The following is a 26008-nucleotide window of genomic DNA, read 5'->3' as shown; positions in this document are numbered from 1 at the left end:
GAGATGTATATGTACATTATTTTCAAAAATAAGGAATGAGCTATTAAGAAGAAAGAGATTTAGTCCTAAAATGGAACCAAAAGTGGTAGGGACTTGAGTAAACTGAAGGCTGTAAGGCCCTGTCCTCCATTCTTGAGACAGGTGCTGACTCAGCACTATACAGTTGTTTTAACTTGGAAATGAGAGCCCTGCTGCTGCTAAAAAGTTTCTCACTTGGTATTATTGTTATATCTCAATATAATCACTATCCCTACAGGTTAACATGGTGTTGATGTATGCATAACTATTATTTCTTATAAGTCATCGTTGCATGCCTCTGTAAAATTAGCTTTTATTAACACTAGCTTTCTGTTTTAACTAATTCATCCCTTTACATAATATATTTATGAAAGGCTATGAAATAAAACTCTTCACCCAGAAAAATAGTACTGTTTCACTGAATGTCCTTGAACAAATAACTCAGCAACTCTAAACTTCAGTTTTCTCATTTATGAAATAGAAAAAATATTACCTTTCTCAGAGACTAGTTGTGAGAAATAAAATAGTGTAATGCATAATGTACTGATGCTAAAACATCATAAAGCCCATTATCCCTTTCTAGCATACAACTGAGCTACATTTTCAATCCCCTTTTTATCTCCATGGGAACATACAACTAGATTTTGCCAGTGGAATATAAGCAGAAATGACAAATGTCACCTTGAAACAAAGCACTTTTCCTTGAATATTCCTCCACCCCTTAAAACCTTATTCACTAGTTAGTGTCAGAACAACTTTAGAATGTCAAATTCAGAAGTGTGATTTTAATATAATTTATTGATATTTGAGAATTGAATAAAAAGAAAATAAGTTGTCATTTTTGGTTAACATGTTTAAAAAACAGTTGTAGTAACATTTCACTAGCAATAAAACAGATAGACATATTGTTTTCCCTAAATCAAAAAACCTAAATATAAGTGTGTGCTTTTGCATTTGCCTTACTTTGAAAACTTCAAAAAAGAAAAGCATTCTAGGAATACATACATTTGTACAGAAAATATCTTCGAGGACATGAGTAGGTGTGAAGGACATGGACATTGATAAAGCACCTAATCAAATGCAAAATGCACTCCCATTAGAGATAAGGAACTTTCATCCCAGTGAGGGAAAGTTACCCAGGTCTGCTCAGGGGACTAGCTCTATTTACAAAATTCATACATTTTCTTCTCCTGAAGCCAAAGTTAACTTTTCTAAATTGAAGCTTAAAAATAAAATAAAAATCTATTACTGTACATACATCCATTGCTTTATTTTAAGACATGTTGCTTTACATAGTTTGGAAATTTTAGTATCGACTAAAATAAACTCTCAATTCCCAGAGACTATAGTAACGAAATACTGAGGGTTGGAGCTGCAGTTGTTGGTTTCCCTTATCATTTTTGGCTTATTTTTTTCCTTTCAACCTCTTCAGTGAGAAAACGACCACCAGTCTGCATCTTTTTATTTTCTTTTCTCTTTACCTTAAAATAACCTACTTCAATGATGAATAAAGTTATATTTGTGTCTCCTTCATTTACCAAGGAGCTATAAACTAAAGTATGTCTAGAAGCTGAGAACCATTTTTTGTTTGGAAAATTATTTTGTTCACACATAGACATTGATGGAGGCATAGAAGTCTGGAGTTGAGGTTGTTATTAAATAATGAAATGAAGATGAGCAGAGATGCTGGCACAGGTACAACCGATCCAGAAAATCTCTGAGAAGGGAAATGGAGAGGTGACAGAGTGTTGTGCAATGCTAGAAGGCATAGAACAGATTACAGATATTTTAGAAATCTGGCAATAAGCATGGACTTCATATATGGAGCTAGTGTTTCTAAAATTATTATGAATATGTCACTGGTGGAAAGGAAGATACATTTAATGAAACAGATTTTTTTCATATATATACGTTTCTTATAATAGAAATCAAGAAAATATAACAAGCCACTGGTGGAAGAAAAGATAAATTTAGTGAAACATAGATTTTTTTCACATATTTATATTTCTTAAAATAGAAATCAAGAAAATATAACCAGCACATGGTATCTAAGCCCCAAAAAGTGTGCTAAAAATAATTATGGAATTAAATTATAGTTAATGGACATCAGAATACTGAAAAATTGTGAATATGTTTCATGAAACCTTGGCATTTTAGATGCATTTCTAAAGACAATATAGAAGTTTTAATCATAAGAGGGATATAATGTATTTCTTTATGACTGCTTATGATTTCAGTTGGATCCCAAGAATGTAGGTTCCTTCAAGAATTTCCTTGCCCACTTATTCTAAGTTTTTCTGGTCTGTGTTCAGTAAAGCCATCAGGGAGAAGGTGCCTTAACATTATAGAAATGAGTTGGTAGGGATGAATTAAGAAGCCATTGAAAAAAGAAAAGAGATTGCAAATTCGATGTGAGCATCAGATTGACCAGTAAAGTTCAGGAAAATATTAAGTGATTAGTTCTGTCACAGTCTGTGAAATTTTAGGAAACGGTGCTGGAAAGTTCCTGAAGTAGGATTCTCATATTTTAGGAACAACAGCTTGTGCTGAGTTGAACTTAGAGAATTCTTGAGACATTGTGTAAGTTCTACCTTAGCGACTCATTGGAACACAGTGGGAGTAAAATAGTGTAATGAAGAACATGAGTGCAGAGATGAATTTATGTCCCAGTGCTTGCCCTTGATCCCTGTAAATAAATGAACCCTGTAATGTCTCAGCTTCCTCATATTCAGCGATACCATTGGTGATGATGATCGTAAATATGACTATGTCCATGAGAACTGAAGTAGGTCATTAACCCAAAGTATCCACTGTCACGCATGTAGTTAATGCTCAAAACTGGTACTTTATGATTAATGTTTAAAACATAGACTGTTGAAGAGAAAGACTGATAGCAGACATAACTAAATAAGCTACAGACATAGTCTATATAAGAACAGACAAAATCGTGAACTGGGACAGTGGCAGTAAAAACCGAAAAGAGGACAGTTATACAAGATATTTCAGAAGCATAAGTGCCTTCATGATTCATTAAATGTGGGAGGCAGAGACATGGCTGAGTGTTCACGCCTGCCTCGCTGGGACAACCGTAGTGTTTTTACCAGATGTAGAACAATCAGAAAGAGATAATGATTTGGAAGTGAAATCATGGATCTAGAATCTGTTCTAATGTATTGGCTATACATTGAACGTATTCTTCAATTTTTATCCATCTACCACCAAGGAACTATTTCTCTCAAGTATAGTACAGATGACAAAATCAGTGGGAAAGGAGATGACTCAGTTGAAACCAGGACTGTCAGATAGCATTAAATTACTGGTGAGAAAATTATTTCCTCTGAACTGTTCCTTGTATCCTTCTGTTCACATCAAAGAGAATGTTTGACTTTGGTACTAGGTACACTTCACCATAATTCTGTCTTTCAACATATTTAGAACTTGGGGGAACATTTAAGTATGTAGTTGTTTTAAGAATAGTAGTTTTTGTTACTTTTTTTTATCAACTTGAATATATAACAAATGCTTTTGGCCTTACAAGTATGGTCTTGATATGAACTTTCTTTTAAAAATCCCATTCATTTTACTAAAAGCTATTAAAATAATACAAAGTAAAAAATCCCGAGGAACCAGCAATACTTCCAGCACTTGCATAAAACAAAAGTAGAACAAATGGAAGTTAGAAAACCTTCACTAAGCTATGTTATAATTTAAGCAATGGTCTCACCCAGTTACAACATAGGCTTCTTCAAAAAGATAGATACATTTTTATGTCAAGTTTGTAAGAGATCCACATTATAATAATGCTTTGGTTCAAAAATTTGTAATTAATACTGTAATTTGTACTGCTGATGATTTCCCAAGAAAATTAACATGACTTAGTTATGGGTAAAAGCTATGCATCAGAGATTAAGAATGACATCAAAAATCAAACAAAATATAAAACACTTTCATCACTACAGAATCAATTGTTGAAAGAGGAGGTTACTTCTCAATATCAGTGCCAATTTTTCATTCAATCCTAGATTTTCACAGAAGCCATTATAATGATACTGCATACAAAATGCTAATCAACAGGAGTGGAAAAGAAGGCCATTGTAGAGAGTAATCACTCTGTCAGCAGTTGAAAGGAGTTGACCAGATCTGTTAAACTATGCTATACAATGTCAAATATTTTCAATACAATTTTGTCAAGATTTTCTTGGAAAGATTAATAGCCTTGTAGAACTTTGGTGTTTTTCTTAGCCATGCTTAAACTAAGTAGACAATTTCCCCCAAGCAGTATCTCTTAATAGGAAGGAAATACCCTATGTCATTCTTAATATGAATTATTGAGAAGGGGAAATATTAGGCCCTGTGATATAAAACCAACTCTTTTATTGCTATTATTTGATTTAATACCACCCTGGGCTCAAAAAAGACTGAAAACATGCTATTCATAAGTTTATGAATTCTATTTTAGGGTGCAGAAATAATTATAGAAACATGAATATACAATAGAATTTAATGCTCGATTTCCTATTCTGGAAGCACACAGATTTGGAGATTATTTTTACACATTTTCTTCCCTTTACAGATGGAACACTTCAGTTCAGCAATAATCCTTAACTTTTTATTCTGGACTATATAAAAGATTGTTGTGGTATAGAATGCAGAAGGCCACTTTTAAAAATATAATCAATTACTCTGACCTTTCAGATTCCTTTTGAAAAGCAGTAGAACCTTAATACTTGAAAATGCTGAAAACAATGTTAGGGCCAGTAAACGCTATAATTTAGAAAATGTTGTTTTTCAGCATAGACTCTTAAATGTCTGTCTTTGTGATGGTCTTTTATTTGCCTGTCTACGTACAAAGGCATAGGACTTATTCCAATTTTTTCATGATAAAAATATGTTCTATAAATTATAGACAGGAAACAGATATGTGTGAATGAATCAACAAAAATAGTTCAAATCATAGAAATGTATTTAAATGAGAAATTTTAATAGATGGTAAGCTGAAAACACAATGTTCATACATGAAATTTGGACATATTTAAATTCATATGATTTAGAAAGCATATTAGGAGAACTCTGCCCACACAGTGTGTTTGTCACTTCAGAGGGTTCCAACTGGCAAGCCATGGGATGGATTTAGTCTGGAAATTTGTCTAGCTCTCTGCACATAGTATTTTTAATCCATTAATGCCATTGAAGATTATGATTATCGTATTTAAATAATGATATTTAGCTTCTTTTGAAAAATCTGAAATTCTGACCACATTATGCCTCATGCATACTTGAAAATTGAAATTATTAAGACCTGTTATTGGTTGAGTACTTCCAAAAGTGCCTGATATCATTGTAGATATTTTACTTTTTACTACTATGATTATGCTTTATATTACTATTTGCATTCCCTTAATATTTCTGTAATGTGTTTTTTTTTTTTTATCCATAGAGATAGCTTGAAAAGCTGATCTCTCCAGAGATTCAGTAAATTTGCCTGATAACAATCAGTTATCTATAGCTGCTAACTGATGAGTTGGGATTTGGTCCCAGGCCTGTCCAATATCCCAAATTTAGTCTCTTATCCACTGATGGATACTGATTAAAATATGAAATTACTGAATGTAGAATAAGTCAATGTTTACTACAGTCACATCTCTGCATTTATGGAAGTTTCATTGTTCCTGTCTATTTTTTAAATACTGCTATTTCAATATATTATAAAACATATTTCCTAATAGAAAAATGAACTTATACCTTATAAATATTTTGTTTATAAAATATTTGTTACTCAGTTTTTTACTTAAATAAATTAACAAATGATTTACTAATCCAATTTGCTCCAATTTGATAGAATACATTTATATTTATCAATTTTACCAGACTAATAATTATAATTTTCTCTTGGAAATTTAAACACCTCATTACTTTTCTGAATATCATTTGGAGACAGGTATTGAAAAGACTTCCAAATCATAGTCACCAGAATTTTAACCCCATGTCATCCAAAAATTCATTTTGAATAAATCTTACCTGAAGTTGTCTTCACTACTTCAGTGGTATTTCTCAGTCCAACAAATGAAAATTGGTAAAGCCTCCATGATCTTGTGTCACCCACTTCAACAGAACTACGCTTCCACTGATACACAATTTCCTCACGTGGGTAGCCATCTGCCGTGGGATATATAATGTACATATGTAGCAACCACATTCTATTAGCAAAACATTGAGGTAAGTACTGACAGAGACTAGTAAATGAGATGAGGATCCAGGATTAAAGGACATAGCAATAGGTGAAATAAATGCCATGATATTACATCCTAGTGGAACGTAGAATTCTCAAAATTACCCTTGAAAATTACTTAAATTGCATAAAAAGTATGCTATACTTATACATAGTTTCATATATTCTATATACAGTACTCATACTTTACATCACCTGAATAATGTGTAAGAACTGACCAGTATATAATAAATAGAAGATAGGCACAATGGTGTGTCATGGTGAAGGATAATCACTAGAACGAGATTTTGCAAGTCATATAGTAAATGAGAGAGAAGAGACCCAAATTCCTTTCTAGAGCAGGATGGAAGATGGTGGGGAAAAAAACTCAATGACTTGTATCTATATTGCCATCTCTCAGTTTGTTGAGATTCCGTTTTAAAATACATAGAAATATAAAATCAAAGCCAGTAAGTAGAAATGCTAATGGGAAGATGGCAATGACCTTGATACAAAGAGAACAGAAAGTCTTCATGAAAAGGATATTACACAGAGAGATAAGATAATGAAGGGGTTTCCTAGTCATAACATCCTGGGGAATTTTCTTAATTTTTTTTCTCTTAATTTGTTTCTTTATAGGAATAACAATAGTACATAAGTATTTATCTCATGAAATCGATGACCAATGTATGTATTTCTAGATATTTAAAATTGTGTTTAAAGAATTATTTTGCTTATTTGAAAGGCAGAGTGACAGAGAGAGGGAGAGAGAGAGAGATTGTCTAACTGCTAGATTACTCCCCAAATGGTCACAGCAGTCAGGTCTGGACCAGGCTGAAACCAGGAGCCAGGAACTCCATCTTGGTCTTTTTTTTTTTTTTTTTTTTTTTTTTTTTTTGACAGGCAGAGTGGACAGTGAGAGAGAGAGACAGAGAGAAAGGTCTTCCTTTGCCATTGGTTCACCCTCCAATGGCCGCCGCGGCCGGCGCGCTGCGGCCGGCGCACCGCGTTGATCCGATGGCAGGAGCCAGGAGCCAGGTGCTTTTCCTGGTCTCCCATGGGGTGCAGGGCCCAAGCACCTGGGCCATCCTCCACTGCACTCCCTGGCCACAGCAGAGAGCTGGCCTGGAAGAGGGGCAACCGGGACAGAATCCGGCACCCCAACCGGGACTAGAACCTGGTGTGCCGGCACCGCAAGGCGGAGGATTAGCCTAGTGAGCCGTGGCGCCAGCCTCATCTTAGTCTTCTATCTAGATGGTAGGGGTCCACGTTCTTGGATCATCTTCTTCTCCCTTCCCAGACACATTAGCCTAGAACAGGATAGGAAGCAGATCATCTGGGACTGGAACCAGGACTCCGATGTGGGAAGTAGGCGTTGAAAGGAGTGGCTCAACCTCCTGCACCACAACATTGGCCCAAGATGACCAATGCATATTTTGGGAAGATAAACATTATTAAGTAACCTGCAGGATAAATTTTTTCCAAGTAAAACTGAATAAACAAAAACTAGATAGCATCTGAACTATTTGTCTACTAATAACCTTATATAGATGAGTCTTGGTTATAGGTACTCATTGACTACTTGAAATAAAATACCATATAATTTCTCCTATCCGTTTGATTCAATAACATGTTTATTATATGTTTATTAAACAAGCATAGAAGAAAAGCAAGAGTATCCCTAAGCACTATTGTGTGTGTGTGTGTGTGTGTGTGTGTGCGTGTTTATTACAGGATGTATTAAAACCTGACTCGGGAGAAAAATAGCCCCACTAGGAAAATTAAAAGGTAAGAAGGTTATCTCTGTGAATTCAGAGAAGCTTTAACTTTATAAGGAAATATTCCACTCTTGGATGAAGTATTTGTGGAAGAAGATTTATAAAGGAAATTTTTTTCTAAATTTGTATGCAGCACAGTGACATTTTTCTTCTGGTTCCCTATGAAACTGATATAATGATCAGATCATGGCTTCCCTATCATTGATTTTTTTTAACTATTCCTATATTTAGTTGTTTCTTATAAGTCACATTTACTCTCTGGCTGGGAAATTACATTTATAAAAATACAAATCTAAAATCTATAATCAGATTTTCACTGTATTTTTCATGTACAACTGGCAAATCAAAAACAAGGAGGAGATAAGGGACCTAAGATGAAATGATAAGGCTGACTTTGAGGAAATAGGCTTACCTGTTTATGACTCAACATACAACACCTAGGTTACTAAAGCTTAAGTCTATGTTAAGAATCATCATAAATCCGCTTATGTTATATTATCTGATAATAAATGAATAAAAATAGTACCTTTAGAGAATTTTATTGTGTGCTAAGTAGCATATCAAGCATTTTATATATATATATATACATATATATTTTATATAAAATAGAAACAAACAGTATTTTTGTAAAACAGAGCAATAATATGCCAGAAAACTCCCCTCTTGAGTCCATTGGAGGAAAGAGTAGAAAATGAATGATCAATGACTATACCTTTTCTTTGAGTCCATGCTTGACCTTAAAATTCATCTTGGGGGCTGGCACTGTGACATATTGGGTAAAGCCACTACCTGCAGTGTCGGCATCCCATATGGGCACCAGTTCAAGTCCCAGCTGCTCTGCTTGGAATTCAGCTCTCTGCTATGACCAGGGAAAGCAGTGGAAGATGGCCCAAGTCCTTGGGTCCCTGGAGCCACATGGGAGACCTGGAAGAAGCTCCAGACTCCTGGCTTCAGATCAGCCCAGATCTGGCCATTGCAACCAGTTGGGGAGTGAACCAGCAGATGGAAGATCGATCTCTCTCTCTCTCTCTCTCTCTCTCTGCCTCTGTCTCTCTCTAACTCTGTCTTTCTAATAAATAAGTAAATATTTTTAAAAAATCCATCTTGACAGAGCTCTCCAGGAAAGCAATGCTAGTTTATTAAAAGTTTACAACTCAATGAAATCAATTTGTAATTACTGATAAAATAGATCCATTCTTTTGAGGGAATTGTGATTACTATTGTTAAAATACTCACAATTAACAATACAATGAATGCAATATTGCAAATCTCTGATTCTCTTCAATTGAGATTGAAATCAGAAAGATTACAGCTGATAGGACATATGGAATACAGAAAGATAACTACTTACAACTGGAAAACTCCAGGGGGCAGGAGTGTTCATCCATTGGGAAGTTGTGCAACTGTAACTGGCACTCAGCATCAATTGTCAACCTAAATAGAAACATTTTGGACATAATTTTTAAAATGTACATTAGCACATTTCTAATGATGATTAGTTTTTAATCCTGGAGCATGTATTTTCTGATTGGTAACACAAAGTGATCTTCACTGAAGAAATTCATAAAGTCCAGGAAAAAATTATGTAAGACTTATTGTAATCTTCTCATATTCCCAGACCAAGGAATAATAAGTCATTTACCTCAACCCTTTTCACTTGAAATATATTACTGTATAAAATTTCATTTGTTGTGTTTTGCAGTGTTTTTTGACAAATTAATTGCACACATATGAGATTTCTCACTGAATACATTTAACAATTACTTAACAGAACAAACTGTTTTAAGAACTTAAACTCATTTACCCTTTGCATGTAAATGAATGCTGATGATTTTCAGATCTTGTCTACCAATTAAAGCAGGACCTTCTGTTTGTAAGTACTTGTTAGCTGTTAGTTTTAAATTGCTTTAGTGTATATATATATATGTGTGTGTGTGTGTGTGTGTATACATAGACATATTTGAAGACTTCAGTGTGTCTCAGTTATTTTGTCTCTTCAGTACTTATTAAAGCATAGAAATTCTCTGAGTTGCTAGTTTCAGTCTGACTCCAAGAGAGGGGGATTTAAAGGAGTCCAGATGTTTTGACCACTTTTGGAGGAGTATGACCATAATACCAAATTGTTATGATGATGAATGGAAAATTTTTAAAATTTCATATTTGTTGGCTATATTTCCTGCAATGTACATACATTACCATTCAAATATATAAAGGGTATTTTATGAAAATTATTTTAATCATTGTTAATAATTATATATTCTTTAAAAGATTAGTTTTATTTAAAATGAAATTACAATTAAATTTGATGTTTTATTAGCATTTTTCTCCAAATTTAACTAGTATTACTAAAAATAAATTTTATTGAAGCTAGAAAAACAGACACAGATATATACTTAAATCTATGCGTGCACCCACAGACATATATACTTACCTCATTACAGATAAGTAACCAGAATAAAATCATCTCTCTATATAGATTGGTAACCACTCATACCTTAAATGAATCTCCTTCACTTGAGTGACTTTTTTTAAAAAGATTTATTTTATTTATTTTGAAAGTCAAGGTTACAGAGAGAGAAAGAGAGAGACAGAGAGAAAATCTTCTACCAACTGGTTCATCCCCAGATGACTGCAATGACCAGGGCTAAGCCAGGATGAAGCCAGGAGCCAGGAGCTTCTTCTGGGTGTCCCCCATGGGTGCGGTAGCTCAAACACTTGGGCCATCCTTCATTGCTTTCCCAGGCACATTAGCAGGGAGCTGGGTGGGAAGTGTAGCAGGACCCAAACCAGCAATCATATGGGATGCAGGCGTTGCAGGCAACAGCTTAATCTGTTACGCTGCAACGCAAGCCTCCCATGAGTGACATTTTTGAGTTAGCTTCCATAGTTAACTATTTTTGTAATTCCTCAAATTAACAGGGCTCAAAAAATAACTGCAGTGTTCTGAAAACAGTAAAGGGACTTGAGATAGTCTGACTTTACATTTCAAAATCTAGAGAGAGCTTTTATTTCTCACACAGACTTTGATTTCCACTAGATCAAGTTCCAGTCATTACTTCCTCTCTAATTTAGAAGGTCATGACAAATACAAACTAGGGGTAGTGAATTTCTTTTGTGATTATGACCAATTTTTTAGTAACTGATATAATACTGATACAGGTTGTAGAACCATTTTAAAGAGTTCTATTCCGTATGTTTAATATTCTATGAAGCATTAAAATATACCAATGAGTGCCTTTAACATAAGTAATTTAGAAGCTACAAGTTCTAGAATGTCAATACCTAGAAGCATCACATTATTATTTTTATTGAAAATGTAAACAGAAATTTTTAATGTTATGTTTATTATGTTTCAGGATCCCTGTTAAGCAATTATCATATGACCTATTTCATCTTTATAACAACTCTGTAACATAAAAATCACAATATAAGTTTTATAGAAATTAAATGAAAGGCAAAAGTATTTGTTCAGTTGTAGTGCCAGCCTAAAGAGGAGAAAGGAACAAGGTGCTGCCAGGGCTGTTACCAAGGCCAAACATCAGGCTTACTGTGCAGATAAGGTTCTGAAATGTCTTCCATCAGCAATACCCCTGCCACAGTTAGCTTCCCCTAATTCCTTGTAGGCAGAAATTGTAAACAGTTGCTCCTTTTCATACAGATAACAAGATAAAAAGAATCAAAACCAGATTTGTTTATTTCCTAAATCTATCTACCTGCATACTTCGCTACTTATTAACAAAGTCTTATCATTGAGAAACTTCAGGGTAAAATTATTTTAAATGCATGGGGCAGGTGTTTAGCCTAGAGGTAATGGAGTTTGTTAAAATGCCTGTATCCTACATCAGAGTACCTGAGTTTGATTGCCAGCTCCTTTTCCTGACTGCAGCTTCCCAGATCCTGGGATACAGTGGTGACAGGTCAAGTCACTGAACTCCTGGATTGAGTTCTCAGCTCCTGCCTTTAGCTCCTGTCCTATGCAAGGCCACTAAACGAATTTGGGTAATGAACCAGTGGAAGTGAAGGGTCTCTGCTTCTCTCTCTCTTTGCCTGTTGAATAAATAAATAAACACTTTAAGAAACCCTAAGATACTGGTATAAAGTGATGTAAATAGAAAAAATTCTAAATGTTACCTAATAATTTAGTTCAGAAGATGTAAAATAGTTCCTTCAATTTTTCCCAAAAGATTTGTATTCCCAAAACAGAGAGTAAGTTAAATAAAAATATCCTATCAGTGTAATGGGAAGTGAGGTGCCAGGAAATGGAAGATATGGTTTTTAGATGTTTGCCATCGAATAGCTAAAAAGAGAAGGATGTATGGAGATCTCCATATAAAAAATGCTCCTTCGGTTATGATTTTCATTGAAATGAAGATTTAACTGAACATAAAAATTGATGATTACAAGGATGAATGTTTTAGTTGCGTATTCTAAAGCAGCAGGACTTCACATGTAACAGCCAGGGTTGTTGCCAGTATGAATCTTGCAGAGGCATGGGGAATTTCATATCATGAGTGAAAGAACAACCGTCTCACAGCAATCATAAAAAAATAAGTTCTATCTATGATTAGGGCTTCAAAAAGGCTCTTAACAATACAAAGAAAAACTAATTTGTGACATTATATACTAGTATTGATCACACATGTCAACTGTGATGTAGATAATTTTTTGTTTACTCCCAATAGTTAGTCCTTTCCTTTTTCCAAAACATTACCTTAGGGTGTAGAGCACTCGACCATCATTCCAGATCCTCAGCATTCTGTTAGGAGTGGTTATCCAGTGTGCATCAGCCTTTTTGGAGTTTCTGAAGAAAGTGTCTGGAATCCAGATTTTCCCCACCATATTGCTATTCAGTCGGAGGACTTTAATGGTGCTGTTAAATTTCAAACGTCTGTCATACCATGTTTGAGCAAAAAATATATCAATTGTATATTCCTATTTTAAATAAAAAAAAGCACAAAAGAGAAAAATTTAATACAGAAAAACTAGTAAGTAGGTGGACAGATAAGGAGAGAAAACAAAAGATCTTCTGTCGCCTAGTTTGCTTTACAATGCCTGAAACAGCCAGGGCTGGGCCAGGCCAACACCAGGAGCTTAAGGTCTCCCGCAAATGTGGCAGGGACCCAAGTATCAGAATCTGCTGTCTGTCAGGTTTTTTAGCAAGAAACTGGCTAGGACGTGGAGGCGGAGCTTAGCCCAGGCTTTTGAATACAGCATGTGGGAACCTCAGGCGAGAACTTCACCTGCCATGCCGTAGTGCCTGACCCTGTCTGTCTCATTCTTTTTCATTGCCAGTATAGGCAGGCCTACTTCGTTTTGAAACAGTTTGGAAGAAACCTACTGCCTCACCCATCTTTTGAGACCACTTTGATATTTTTATGAAAAATTTGACCGATCTAAATGAATTTGGCAAAAGAACATAACTTTGATATAATCCTTCACCTTATGTATCTATAGAGTTTGTCACGATATGTTAAGCCACCTAATTCTTTGTTGTGGAGGACTGTAGGATGTTTAGAAGCATCCTTGAGCTCTACTCACAGGATGACATTTGCAATCCCCCATCCCAGCAAAGTCATAAAAGCTAATATGACCTTCAGACATTGTTCAATTTTTCCAGGGAAACAACATTTTCTAGGTTCAAAACTATAATCTAAGAAAATCAAAGTCCAGAAGTAAAAAAAAAAAAAAAAGAAAGAAAGAAAAGAAAAAGAAAAAAGTCCTAAGCTGAAGATCTTAAGGATCCGTTGTGTTATAATAAAATGGAAATCCTCAAGAAACTAGCTGGTTGTGTCATGTTAGAATAGAAAGGTTATGGGCTGGCTGTGTGGTACAGTAGGTTAATCCTCCGCCTGTGACACCAGCATCCTGTATGGGCACTGGTTCTAGTCTCTGCTGTCCCTCTTCCATTCCAGTTCTCTGCTATGGCCTGCAAAAGTAATAGAAGTTGGCCCAAGTCTTTTGCCCCCTGTACCTACATGGGAGACCAGGAAGAAACTCCTGGCTCCTGGCTTCGGATCAGCGCAGCTCCGGCCGTTGTGACCATCTGGGGAGTGAACCAACAGAAGGAAGACCTTTCTCTCTCTCTCCCTCTCACTGTCTGTATTTCTACCTCTCAAATAAATAAATAAAATCTTAAAAAAAAAAAAGAACAGAAAAGGTAAACACACATAGAATGCAGTGTCCCAAAACTGGCAAATGGAAATACCTACTGAAACATATTATTAAATTTTGTATTATTCTTTTCTCTAAAAAAGATGAAGCTGATCAATTGAAATAATTTTATTATGTGCTAATACCTCTCAGAAAGTATATTCTTACCTGTTATATTGACAAATGACTTCCCTCAAGTATGTATCACTAAGGTGGAAAGTGGTTTGACTCCGTTCAAGAAAAGCAGGTATGGTGTGATATGTAGGCTGTAAGAACCAGAGTTCACTTGAATTCTAACCTGTCTCTTCCTTATTTCCTTCACATTTACAAATGAACAGTTAATTTAAATATTTCCTTTGTTCCCTATCATCATCATTAGTTATCTCCCAATTGTTAATAAAAATGCTATCATTTTTTTCTTCTTGATATTATTATTCAGCATGTACTTATTTTGTGCCAAATCCTCTGGCTAAACATTTTTCATGCATCATCTTATTTAGTAAACTGCCTTACAAGAACAATAAAAATAAACTATTATAATAAAAGGTTAAATTATTTGGTATTTATATCATTCCAATGAAGTGGCCCTAAGTATGTCTTATATTGTTTTATAACTTGGTTTGAATTATGTCTATAAAGGGGAAAATTTCTTAGAATACAAGAGCTTAGGGGAGGAGAACTTATCCATGTTTCATAGTCCAATGCCCTAGGCTTACCTCTTAAATATATATTGAAGAACATAAAGAAAGGAGATACTGATTTTTTTCGGAATACATAGCCTATCAGGGTTAGTCTAGAATCTTCTTCCTTTACTTCATTCACATTTTACTCTGTTCTAGCCCAGTACTATCTGTCACCAAGTCTCATTCCTCCTGGAATAAACCATGTCACTTTTGTTCATGATTTATGAATCACAGATACCAAGAACGGAAAATGATTTATGAAATCCTTTGTAAAGTAATTAGTGATAGGCTAGGGGATAAAGTAATTAAATCCTCATACATTGTGATTGAAATTTTAAAAAAGCAAAATAAGCACAAATGAAAAGTTTTGATTCTTAAAATTAGAATTTCATACACTATAATCCTGGAAGAGTTCTGAGGACCATTATTCTAAAACAAAAGTTCTTAATTTGGGTAAACTCTAACTTTTACTTCCAGGGTATATACAGTTTATATCAGAATGCTAAAGATCTTGAAAATTTAGTTGTAAGTAAGCAACATGTTAGAAGGATTTATTGATTAAACAAGCAAACATACTTGCATGGAGTGTGCAGGTGGTGGTATACATTTTGTCATCATCCATACTGACAGCAATTAATGTTTCACTGATCTAACAAAGAGTCTATTATTAACTTAGTTTTAAAGTGTTGGTATTATTGTTTTAAAGTTTTGATATCATCATATTACAATATATTATATTATACTATACTATATGTTACTATATTATATTCTGTTAGGAACTCAGTCTAGGTTCTTTTTTCAGATTTGAGTAGAAAGTATTGTACAAGAACAAAGTTATGTCTATTATTATTTCTTATGCAGTATTTCCTTTGAGAAACATCTCTGTTTTGAAACAAACTGTATTATCTCTATACTAACAATATTCTAAAATGTTGTGGAATCCTATGTTTTATTTTGTAGTCAATAGTACTGAGTGGGTACACAATAATTGTTGAATTCTGATAGTCTAGTATTCTCTCTTACATACACACATGCATAGTGACATTTAATTCTTGATTTAAAAAAATCTTCAAACTTTAATTATCTTCACATTACAAGAGAGAGTGAAAAGGGAATCTGAAAGATTATCTTTTCTCTTTAAAGTCTTGAATCTATTTGTTTTTTGTTGGCCTGTTCCATACTATTTCCATTGCCCCACATTTCCTCTGAAATATCTAATAAAACAAATTTTATTATGAAACTCACCATATTGATAGCATTCACGGGACCAATGCTATTCACATACATGTCTGTGTGAATTAATGTTGGTTTCACTGTAAAGAGAACATAGGTATGTATGTATGGAGAAACACAGAATTTTAATGCTTCAGTCTTTTTTAAAACAGGTTTATGTGGTTATATTAGAAGTAATTTATTCACAGTAAAGTTGGAAGCAGTTATTTATTCACAGCATATTAATAATTATTTTGTTTACAACCAAATATCTCCTTGTAAGGATGCAAATAAAATAAAACAAGCAAGGTGGAGTTTGAAACTAATTACCTTTTAAAACTGTATGAACATAAAGTAATCAGAAAACTCTGCTATTGGGTTTTCTTCACCTTTCTTTCAGATATCTTGAATTTCATCACTTTTCAAGCCCTGAAATCTATTTTTGCATTGTAACTTGACTTAACCCATATTAAAACCTAATTACTTAGTGTCCTAAAAAAAAAATCATGCTTTAGAAGCAAGAAGTAGACATAAAGAACAAATGAAACAAATTGTTTTTGAAGCACTGCTCCCTGTTGATTCCTTTTTATGACCACTTTATCCTCCCACACTTCTAAACAACACAAAATCAATCTTCCTCCATGGTTTATGGTGTGCTGTCATCCCACAGATAATTTAAGGAAACCATATGGATGCCCATTACACCTCTGTTTGTCAGAGTGGACGATACTAAAATCTGTAACCTAACACCCTGGGTCATATGCATGTGCTCCATTTTCGTTTAATATTAAATGAACAAAGATTCATAATATTTTGGGCTTCAAGTGAACAAGTATACCTGTCTCACATTTAATCATTTTCCGTAAACATGCTATGTCCTACTCTGTGGCAGATTTCAGTTTTCACCATTACTAGCATCCATGTTCTTGCTTTCACCTCAGTTCAAACTATTCTTCTGGGTCTGGACTTTGGGCTTGACAGTCTGACTTATGTGGACTGATGATAACAGTAACAAATGTGACCGAGCCAGATCTAAGCCTAGGCATTAAGCCTTCTAAGCTCTACTTTCTCTCTTACTCTCTGTGCTGCCATGAGAAGGAGTCTCCTTGCTAGTCTGCTGGCCCCATGTGCCCCGGTTTAACTGAGTGTAGATTAGTCCATCACTCGGCCAATTGCTCAATAAATTCTGGATGTTATATGCCACTGAAATGTGGTTGGCTGCTACACAGCAACAGGTAGCCAATGCATCCTCTTTTTACCATGTTTTTGTTTTTGTTTTAAATACATTACTTCATAAGGAGATTGTCACTTTTCTACAGCTTCAGCCTGTCTTATCTAGAATAATTTGAATTTTTAACTCCCAAGCTACAATTGTGATTCATATTTCTTCATTGTGAACGTATCAATACCCCTCTGACCTTCAAGTCTAATGCTATTTATTCACTCTTTACCTAGTTTTTACATCATTTAATCAAAGTATAATTTAAAGCCTTCTGGTTCATGAACTAATCCAAATTTTCTTTAAACAAGGAAGACATGTTTATGTGTTTCTATCTATAGCATCCCAAAAAACTTTAATATACCTCCTATATCAGGTCGAAGTTTATTGTCATAACCTTCCAGCAGGTTGTTTAAGATGACGGTGACATCACCTTCGGGAACTTTTGGAGTCAAGACCCATGTTTTGTTAGAAGCATAATCTTCATAGTCATCATCAGATTTTTGGCTAGTGAAGCTAAGAAAACAGAAATATTAATCAACAAAAGCATAGGTTACACTTAGGTTGACTTTTACCCACAGAACACTGGTGGAAAAATGGAAATGAAGCAGTATTACAGGAATAAACAGAAAAGTAAGAATTCTCATTTGATGGTTAGTCTCACTAATTACACTGCAGACTGAGGGGGCAATTATATAAAGTGTACTGTCCAGTGTTCTAGAATGGTTTACTTTCCCATCTTTAAATATACAGTATTTTATCAGTTAGTTTTCTTTCCTATATTTGATACCCTCCCTGCTTGCCTTATGAAGGAGCTATAAAAAAACACTATTTTTGTGAAAGGGATTTTTAAATGATCATGATGTAGTCTAAGAATTCAGGCGTAATGCCTACTTCTACTTCCTTGGAGAAGTTAACTTGCTCCAACCTATTAATGAAAGTAAAAGACTGATAATTAGATTCACTCCCACAAACCACCAGACATGCCTCTCCCCCCTCAACGGAACTACGAAGGAGAGCACAGTCTTGCTGTCTTTTCTTTCCCCAGGGTGTGTGTATTTTTGCCCCTCACTAGCACTGAAAGCAAAGGCGGTTCATTTATCTTTGATTGTTAAGAACGTGGGTACTAGGAAGAAAAATGCAGCTCTATACTCTAAACCACTCTTTATTACAGGAGAGGTTCATAAGCTGGAAACTCATATGCATGGCTAATGAATGACAATCAGAGAAATGAAATCACCTGTGTTGACTGAACATATACCTTCCTGTGATTCAGTCTAATAGGAATTAATAAATATTAACTTTTAATTACATTTTTGAAGCCCCTTGTTTTCCCAAACCTATCAGAAAACTGCCACCTTTAGGTTGGAAGCTAAGAGTGACTGTGGAGTGGGAATAAAATTCCCTTAGTTTGTTTATTCCCCTGATGTACATTGGATACCCTTCTTTTCCCACATACAAGATTATTATATTTTCCTGATGCAGGACTGACACAAACCCTTGCAGTGATGTTATTTGGATTTCTTAGCGCTAAGTGGATATTTGTTATTTTTGTGGTTTAAATATAATTAAAAATGCATAGTTAAAATATAAAGTTCACTTTCCATCTTTATCTTCCATTTTTCTAATTATATACTGTATAATTGGTCCCATCAATTAGCAAAGCATCACTACATTGCCTTGAATGTATATACTCAACTGAAATTTACCATGTATCTTCAGTCATACTCAGGCATTGATAAGTATGTATATACATATAAACAAAGCTATGTTATACATATTGAATGTATGTGCACATATATGTGTGTGCATATTTACATATGTGCGAGTGTATATCAATGGTTAAATATTATAGAATTAAAATGATCAAGTGATTTACCTAGTGTGAGAATAAGGTTAGAAGATGAATGGGGTGGATGTTTGGCAAAGTAATTAAGATCCATGTCTATCTCAAATCAGAATGCCTGATTTGAGTCCTGGTTCCTTCGTTTCCAATCCAGATTACTGCTAATGCACACTCAGGGAGGCATCAGATGATGACTTAAGTACCTGGGTCCCTGCAACCCACATGGGAGATCTACATTGATTTCTGGGCTCCTGCCTTCAGCCTGGCTTGGCCCTGACTGTTGCTGGCTTTGTGAAGTAAGCCTGCAAATCAAATATTGATCTCTCTTCCATTTCTCTGCCCTACCCCCTCTGTCATTTCTTCAGTGGAAGGGGATATGTATTGAATTCTTCGGTTTTTCTCATTTATTGCACCAAACCATATAAATAAATACATATATAATTTAAAAATAATAATGCTATATTATTGTTATTACAATTCTGTGCCATACTTGGAGTGAGCAAATAAGAGGTGCTTGTTTACAAGGAATGATGTGTTCTGGAATTGCACTAGTAATTTTCACAGAGTCGTCACCTACTGGATGCCAAATTGATAGTCTAATTGATATTTCATTAAAAGTGTTGGTGATAGATTTTTTTCATACTTCAGGATATCTACTTAGCTGTCAGAAAGTAATACTGAATAGAGAAATTAAGATCTCATACTTGGTCTGCCTTCTGGATTCACTTTTTCCTCTGTCAGTTAATATTTGATGACCTTGGTAAAGTTATATGAACTTGCTAAGCCTTAAAGTTCTCATCTTAAAATATAAAGAATATTAGCACTCTTCTTAGGTAAGGTTAAAATAATCTTTATCTGTAAAAGTGCTTAGTACAGTGCCTGACACATAGTCCTGGAAATAAGTACATTGCAATAAAGTGACCACTACTAGATTTATAACAGCTCCAGCCATGTAACTGCAACCTAAATGTATAGACGGTGGTTCAAGGCTTTTATTTAATAATGGACTGAGAAGAACAGAAAACAGATGTTTCCTGGCAAGAAAAATAATTAGCCCCTGCATTATAAATAAAGAAGATTTTTCTTTTCTATAACCTTCCCATTTGAGGTCTAAATTAAAGGGTTGTTTCAGAATTTGGGATCGATCATTTTCATATTTCACTTAAAATATTTTTTCTTTATAAAAAGAATGTCCTTTATTCAAGGTTGGCTGTTTTTTGTCCTAGAACTATCTGGTGGTAAAACCCTCTGCATTCACAGATGGGCTCTTTAGGGATAATGAAGTCTAACCAATAGATGGGGCATTCTGTAAAGAAGTGAACTCCATGAGAATGCCTGGGCAGAAATAGATTGATAAAAACTAAAGAAAAATAACTTAATAACTGAGTGGGCTGAGAGCAAGTGAAACTTGAACTTCTATGCCCTTCAAGTGTTTTTGTTGTTGTTGGTGGTGGTTGGTTCGTTAGTTGTTTTAACTCCTATAGAAAGAACTGAAAATGAAATCACTCTTTAACTAACTAACCACAGTAAAATAAATTCTGTCATTGGAGTGATGATTTCTGAGAGGCGATATCCAAAAAAGGTTGTTGAGTTTCACTTCTGAAAATTTTTTTTTTTAATTTTTTTGACAGGCAGAGTGGACAGTGAGAGAGAGACAGAGAGAAAGGTCTTCCTTTGCCATTGGTTCACCCTCCAATGGCCGCCGCCACCCGCGCGCTGCAGCCGGCGCACCGCACTGATCCGAAGGCAGGAGCCAGGTACTTATCCTGGTCTCCCATGGGGTGCAGGGCCCAAGCACTTGGGCCATCCTCCACTGCACTCCCTGGCCACAGCAGAGAGCTGGCCTAGAAGAGGGGCAACCAGGACAGAATCTGGTGCCCCGACCGCGACTAGAACCAGGTGTGCCAGCGCCGCAAGGCGGAGGATTAGCCTAGTGAGCCGCAGCGCGGGCCCACTTCTGAAAATCTTAAACACACTGTTAGAAGGTCAGAGATGACCAGGAGCCTTGGACCAGCAGCACCAGAATTTGCTGGAATCTTTCTGGAAATGCGAAGTCCTTGGACACACCCGGATTCCCTAACTAGAGTAATTATTTTAATGACTTCTGAAAGTGATTTACAAACATGATTGAGAATCTCAGCCATAGTGATTACATCAGTGGTGCTTATCCTTGCCCACACAATGATAAATCAGTGTGTCCTGTATACACATTCTGAAGTGGCTTTTCAAAATACAGATTCCCAGATTCTTGTCTTCACTCTTCTGAATATGAATCTCCCTGTTGTAAATCAGATTATTCATTTATATTTCTAGTTTTACAACTTCATAAATCATTTTGACTTTAGGGATGATTATCATTATGAACTCGGGTTTGTATTTAGGAACAAAAATTTATTTGGGAAAAAAATGGCTCATAGAACAAAACTATTGGATAGGCATTATTCATTGAGAGGTTGCTCACATTATCAATGATTCTAAACTTTTGAATTGTTGGATATATTTTTGATATTTGCCTGTATGAAGAATAATCAATTTCTAGAATTTTAAATTTTTACCCAGATACTTTGAATTCCCATCAATTTTTATAAAGCTTTAGTGTTTTATGGGAAAAATAAGTCCTTGCACTCTCACAGTGGAGGAGAAAATATTTGAATGAGAAATAATGTCTTTTCATTTGAATACCTCAACATTGGTGTTCAGCATCATAAAGATAGAATGTAATATTTTCTGTTCTCTAATATAGCCAAATAAGCAGATAAAATCAGAAGTTGCTTATTTTTTTAAGATTCATTCATTTATTTGAAAGTCAGAGTTTCAGCAAGAGAAGGGGAGACAGAGAGGAAAGAGAGATCATCCATCTTCTGGTTCACTCCCCAAATGGCCACAACTACCAGGGCTGGGGCCCAAAACCAGGAACCAGGAGCTTCCTCCAGATGTCCCTAGTAGGTGTAGGAGCCCAATCACTTCCTCTGCTTTCCCAGGCATGTTAGCAGGAAGATAGATGGAAAGTGGAGCAGACAGAAATCAACATATGCCCATGTGGGATGCCAGTGCTGCAGACGATGGCTTTACTCACTGAGCCCAGCAGTGCCCCTGTAAAGCTTGCTTAGCTTTAAGCCTGAACTATTTTAAATAGTTAGTGCTTCACTATTTTATAATGTTAGTTTCACTAATATTTTGTTGGTACAGTTTTGGTTTACTCTTATTTTATAGATGCAGTGAGTAACATGCAGATTAATTTATATCTCAAACTAAATCTCTCAAGACATGCATGCCAGGAAAATAATGCCTTTCAATAATTTCTATTAAAATTTCTAAGGCATTCGATTTCCTACTCTGTTAATTTATTTCTATAGTGTAAATATCCACTAACAGCTAATAAAATCTCTCCTTCCTTTTGCCACACTCACAGGAGTCCTCTGCTCTCCAAATTCATGTCAGTTTGTCCAATCGGAATCCTGCTGTACAAAGCTATTAACACAGAAGTTCTTGTTCATTGCATCATTATGCTGAGAATCCATTGAATTCCAGAAACCATGCTGCAGTGTAGTACCCTGACATACTCATTCCTCTCTGCCTGCAAACTTTTCTTTGCTCCACCTTGGAATGTAATGCTTGGCATGATTTACTTCTTATTCTCTAATTTCAACAAAAACATCATCTACTCTCAGAGGCTATCCCTGATACTATTACCCATATTTGTTGTCCAGTTCACCTGTCATATGATCTAAGCAGTAGATTGATTCTTTGACCTGACTTATCACAATGTGTATTTATGGATTTGTCTACTCTCTGTGAGGGTGTGATTAATGAATATGTATGAAAAAAATACTTTTTTTTGCTAACCAATTTTACTCAGAGAAATAATAATATAAAAAATGGCTACTATTAAATATTCATTATGTTAGAGGAAACACTTGAAAGACATAAACACATTCTCTCATTTAATCCTTAAAATACTAACATTCCTATAATTATTCCCCTTTCATAAAAAATGAAATAGGATTACAATTACCAGGAGATGCTTTGGTTTACCAATATCAAAACATTCATAAAAAAATTCATAACCATTTTGCTACAAGACTTTGAAAAGAAATGATGACTAAAAATTCTGCTACTATGCATAAATTGAAAAGCAAATTCATACAAAACAAATGATTGCCCCAGTTTATTTTCCCTTAGGACAGTGCATTAGTTTAGACTTGAACCCAATAAAGATATGGCACTTTTAACACACAGTTATTCATGTTCAGATGGATACTAATCACTTGATCTCTCCATACTCTTTAGCAAAAACAAAAAGCTTACGTGTTAACCTCATGGATATGATAAGCTATCTCATTTAAAGGCCTTTCCTGTTTGAAAAGCAGCCTACACTATAGAAGGCAGGCACACATGTAAGCGAGTTCATTTTACAGAGCACCCTCCAGCCATTGCCAAAGGTAGAATTTGGTACAAAGTGTAGGACCAAGTAGAATGGGTTAGTTGACATCTTCTGAGGGAAAAGGAAGTTCAGCACATCATGGCAGTTATAGACTCCACCTTGTACTGTTCGTGAGAACTGGAAGATGTTTAAAGATACTGCGGTGTTCCATGAACTGCAGTACTGAGGCACCGGTTGATGTGTTTTGTAGAGGCTCACAGGGGTCTGTGTGATGCTATAAATGTAAATAAGGACATACAAGTGACCTGTGCAAAACCGGTCGGACAGGGAAGGGTTTTCTGTGTGTAGGTGAGTACATATGAGTGTGTATATGTACAGAGGGTGGAGTTAGGCCAGGGAAGTAAACCACTGACAGTAAATTGCCATATACAAACTGAGTTCCTTATAAACACTAAATTCAAGAATCTAAACTTTTTGATAATAGACTAACAGCTTTTGATAAGTGAGTTTATCCATGTAAATAAATTATTAGACATACTTTCAAATATGAAGAATGAAAACTGATTTTATTAAAAACTACCCAAGACACATATCAAATAAATGCTTGTGGAAGATCTCTCTAACTCTGCCTTTCAAATAAATGAATACTTCTTTAAAATATATATATATATATATTTAGTATATTCCCATAATTGAATATTTTTTCTGAGTCTTTTTTTCCCAGAAACCTTTTATTTAAGGTATACAAACTTCATCTCATGTACTATTTCATAAATACTGCTTTAGGACCATAGTGATTCTTCCCACCTTATAACCTCCCTCCCACTTGCACTCCCACCCTTCTTCCTCCTTCTCTCCTATTCTCATTCTTATTTTTGACTGAGATCCATTTTCAATTAACTTTAAATACGTAAGATTAACTCTATACCAAGTAAAGAGTCCAACAAATAGTATGAACAACAACAAAATCTGTTCCTCAACAGTCGAGACAAGGGCTATTCAAAGTCATAGCCTCTCAAAGTGTCAATTTCACTTCTATAGATTACCTTTTAGTGCTCTGTTAGTTACCACAGATTGGGGAGAACATATGGTATTTGTCCTTTTGACTGGCTTATTTCACTAAGTACGATGATTTATATAATATAAATTAGTGCACTACTGTGACAAAAGCAAAATAAATTGGTGTAATAAAAATCTGAGCCAAATTCTGTAAATACATCCATATTCATCCACAAATCTACTGGATTTGTGTTTATATAAAATTTAATTGCTAGAAAAATTCAATGATAGTTCTTAAAGTCAAGCCAACTTTGAGGTTAACAAAAAGAAGTTAGAAACTCAGAAGTGGATGAGGATATTGTCAGAGTGCTGGCAACATTTTATTTCTGTACTTGTTTGCTAATTATATGGGTTTTTATTTGAATTTATAGATAATCCATCAGGCTTCATTTAAGTCATGCATTTAAAAAGATTTATTTGAGAGGCAAAATGACAGGCGAAGGGAGAGAGAGAGAGAGAGATACCTTTCATCCATTGGCTCATTCCTCATATGGCCCCAAGAGCCAGTTCTGGGCCAGCCAAAGCCAGGAGCCAGGAACTCCATCCTAGTCTCTTACATGGGTATCAGGGTTGCAAGAACTTGGACTAATCTTCTACTACGTTCCCAGGTACATTGGCATGGAAATGGATGGGAAGTAGAGAATCTGGGACTGGAACCAATACCCAGATATGAAATGCCAAAATCACAAGTGGCAATTTAATCTGCTTTGCCACACTTTGTCTTGTATACTTTCAGTATAATTTACTTTACAACAAAAAAGCTTGAAATAATTAAGTCTTTGGGTGCAGACTGGAAGCAAATATTAGGCCCCAAAAAGCAAGAACTGATTTAGTTTTCCATAATGTTATTTTCCAAATTATTGCAATTGCCTGGTACTTGGCACAATACCCTGTGAAAATTAACTTAATAAACATATGCTTTATACATTTGCCTATGTAACAATTATATCTAATACTAAATCGAGGTACCTACTTAACATGCTGTTGTGATAATCATAATTACTATAATGCATGTTAGCATCATTCTTTTATTAAATGCTGTTGATTCACTGAATGTGAAATCTCGACTGACATACATTTTCCATATTGTTTGTACAAAAATGAAAAAAAGACATGGTTACACAAGAAACCAATTCTAAATTCATCTCAACTATCTTGTTATTGATAAAATAAAAATAAAAGTGTGGATGATAACATTGTGGTGAGAAATAAATGTCAATAGATAATTATTAAACTGGCATTTTTGTAATTTACTGTTTAATTTATAAAGAACTTTAATGTTTAGCTTTTTATTTACAAAATGATGAAAATGGTATTCTTGATTTCTCATTTGTAAATACTCTGCCACAGAATAAAACCTTTAGGGACTTTCTTCCACATCAGGCTGAAAGACATTGGGAAAATTGGCATAACTCACGTCATGCACTAGTAATCTAGAGAATCCATAGTGT

The 26008-nt window shown here is 34.9% G+C and overlaps 1 protein-coding gene across 2 annotated transcripts in view; it reads right to left on the bottom strand.

The window, feature by feature from the left end:
* GABRG2 (gamma-aminobutyric acid type A receptor subunit gamma2) overlaps positions 1-26008 on the bottom strand; it is a 103935-nt gene that overhangs the window by 55635 nt on the left and 22292 nt on the right. For both annotated transcript variants that reach the window (XM_008255357.5, XM_051843580.3), the window contains exons 2-6: positions 17633-17784; positions 16083-16150; positions 12716-12936; positions 9356-9438; positions 6037-6174 (exon numbers count right to left, since the gene is read on the bottom strand). In XM_008255357.5, the coding sequence (XP_008253579.2) occupies positions 6037-6174; positions 9356-9438; positions 12716-12936; positions 16083-16150; positions 17633-17784 (662 nt within the window). The remainder of the gene's footprint in view (positions 1-6036; positions 6175-9355; positions 9439-12715; positions 12937-16082; positions 16151-17632; positions 17785-26008) is intronic.

This window comes from Oryctolagus cuniculus, chromosome 6 (assembly GCF_051225735.1).
Source record: "Oryctolagus cuniculus isolate XC-2025 breed Fujian yellow rabbit chromosome 6, ASM5122573v1, whole genome shotgun sequence".
NCBI classification, from domain to species: Eukaryota; Metazoa; Chordata; class Mammalia; order Lagomorpha; family Leporidae; genus Oryctolagus; species Oryctolagus cuniculus.
Note: the sequence above shows the minus strand (reverse complement) of the source record. Positions and strands in the feature narration are given on the sequence as shown.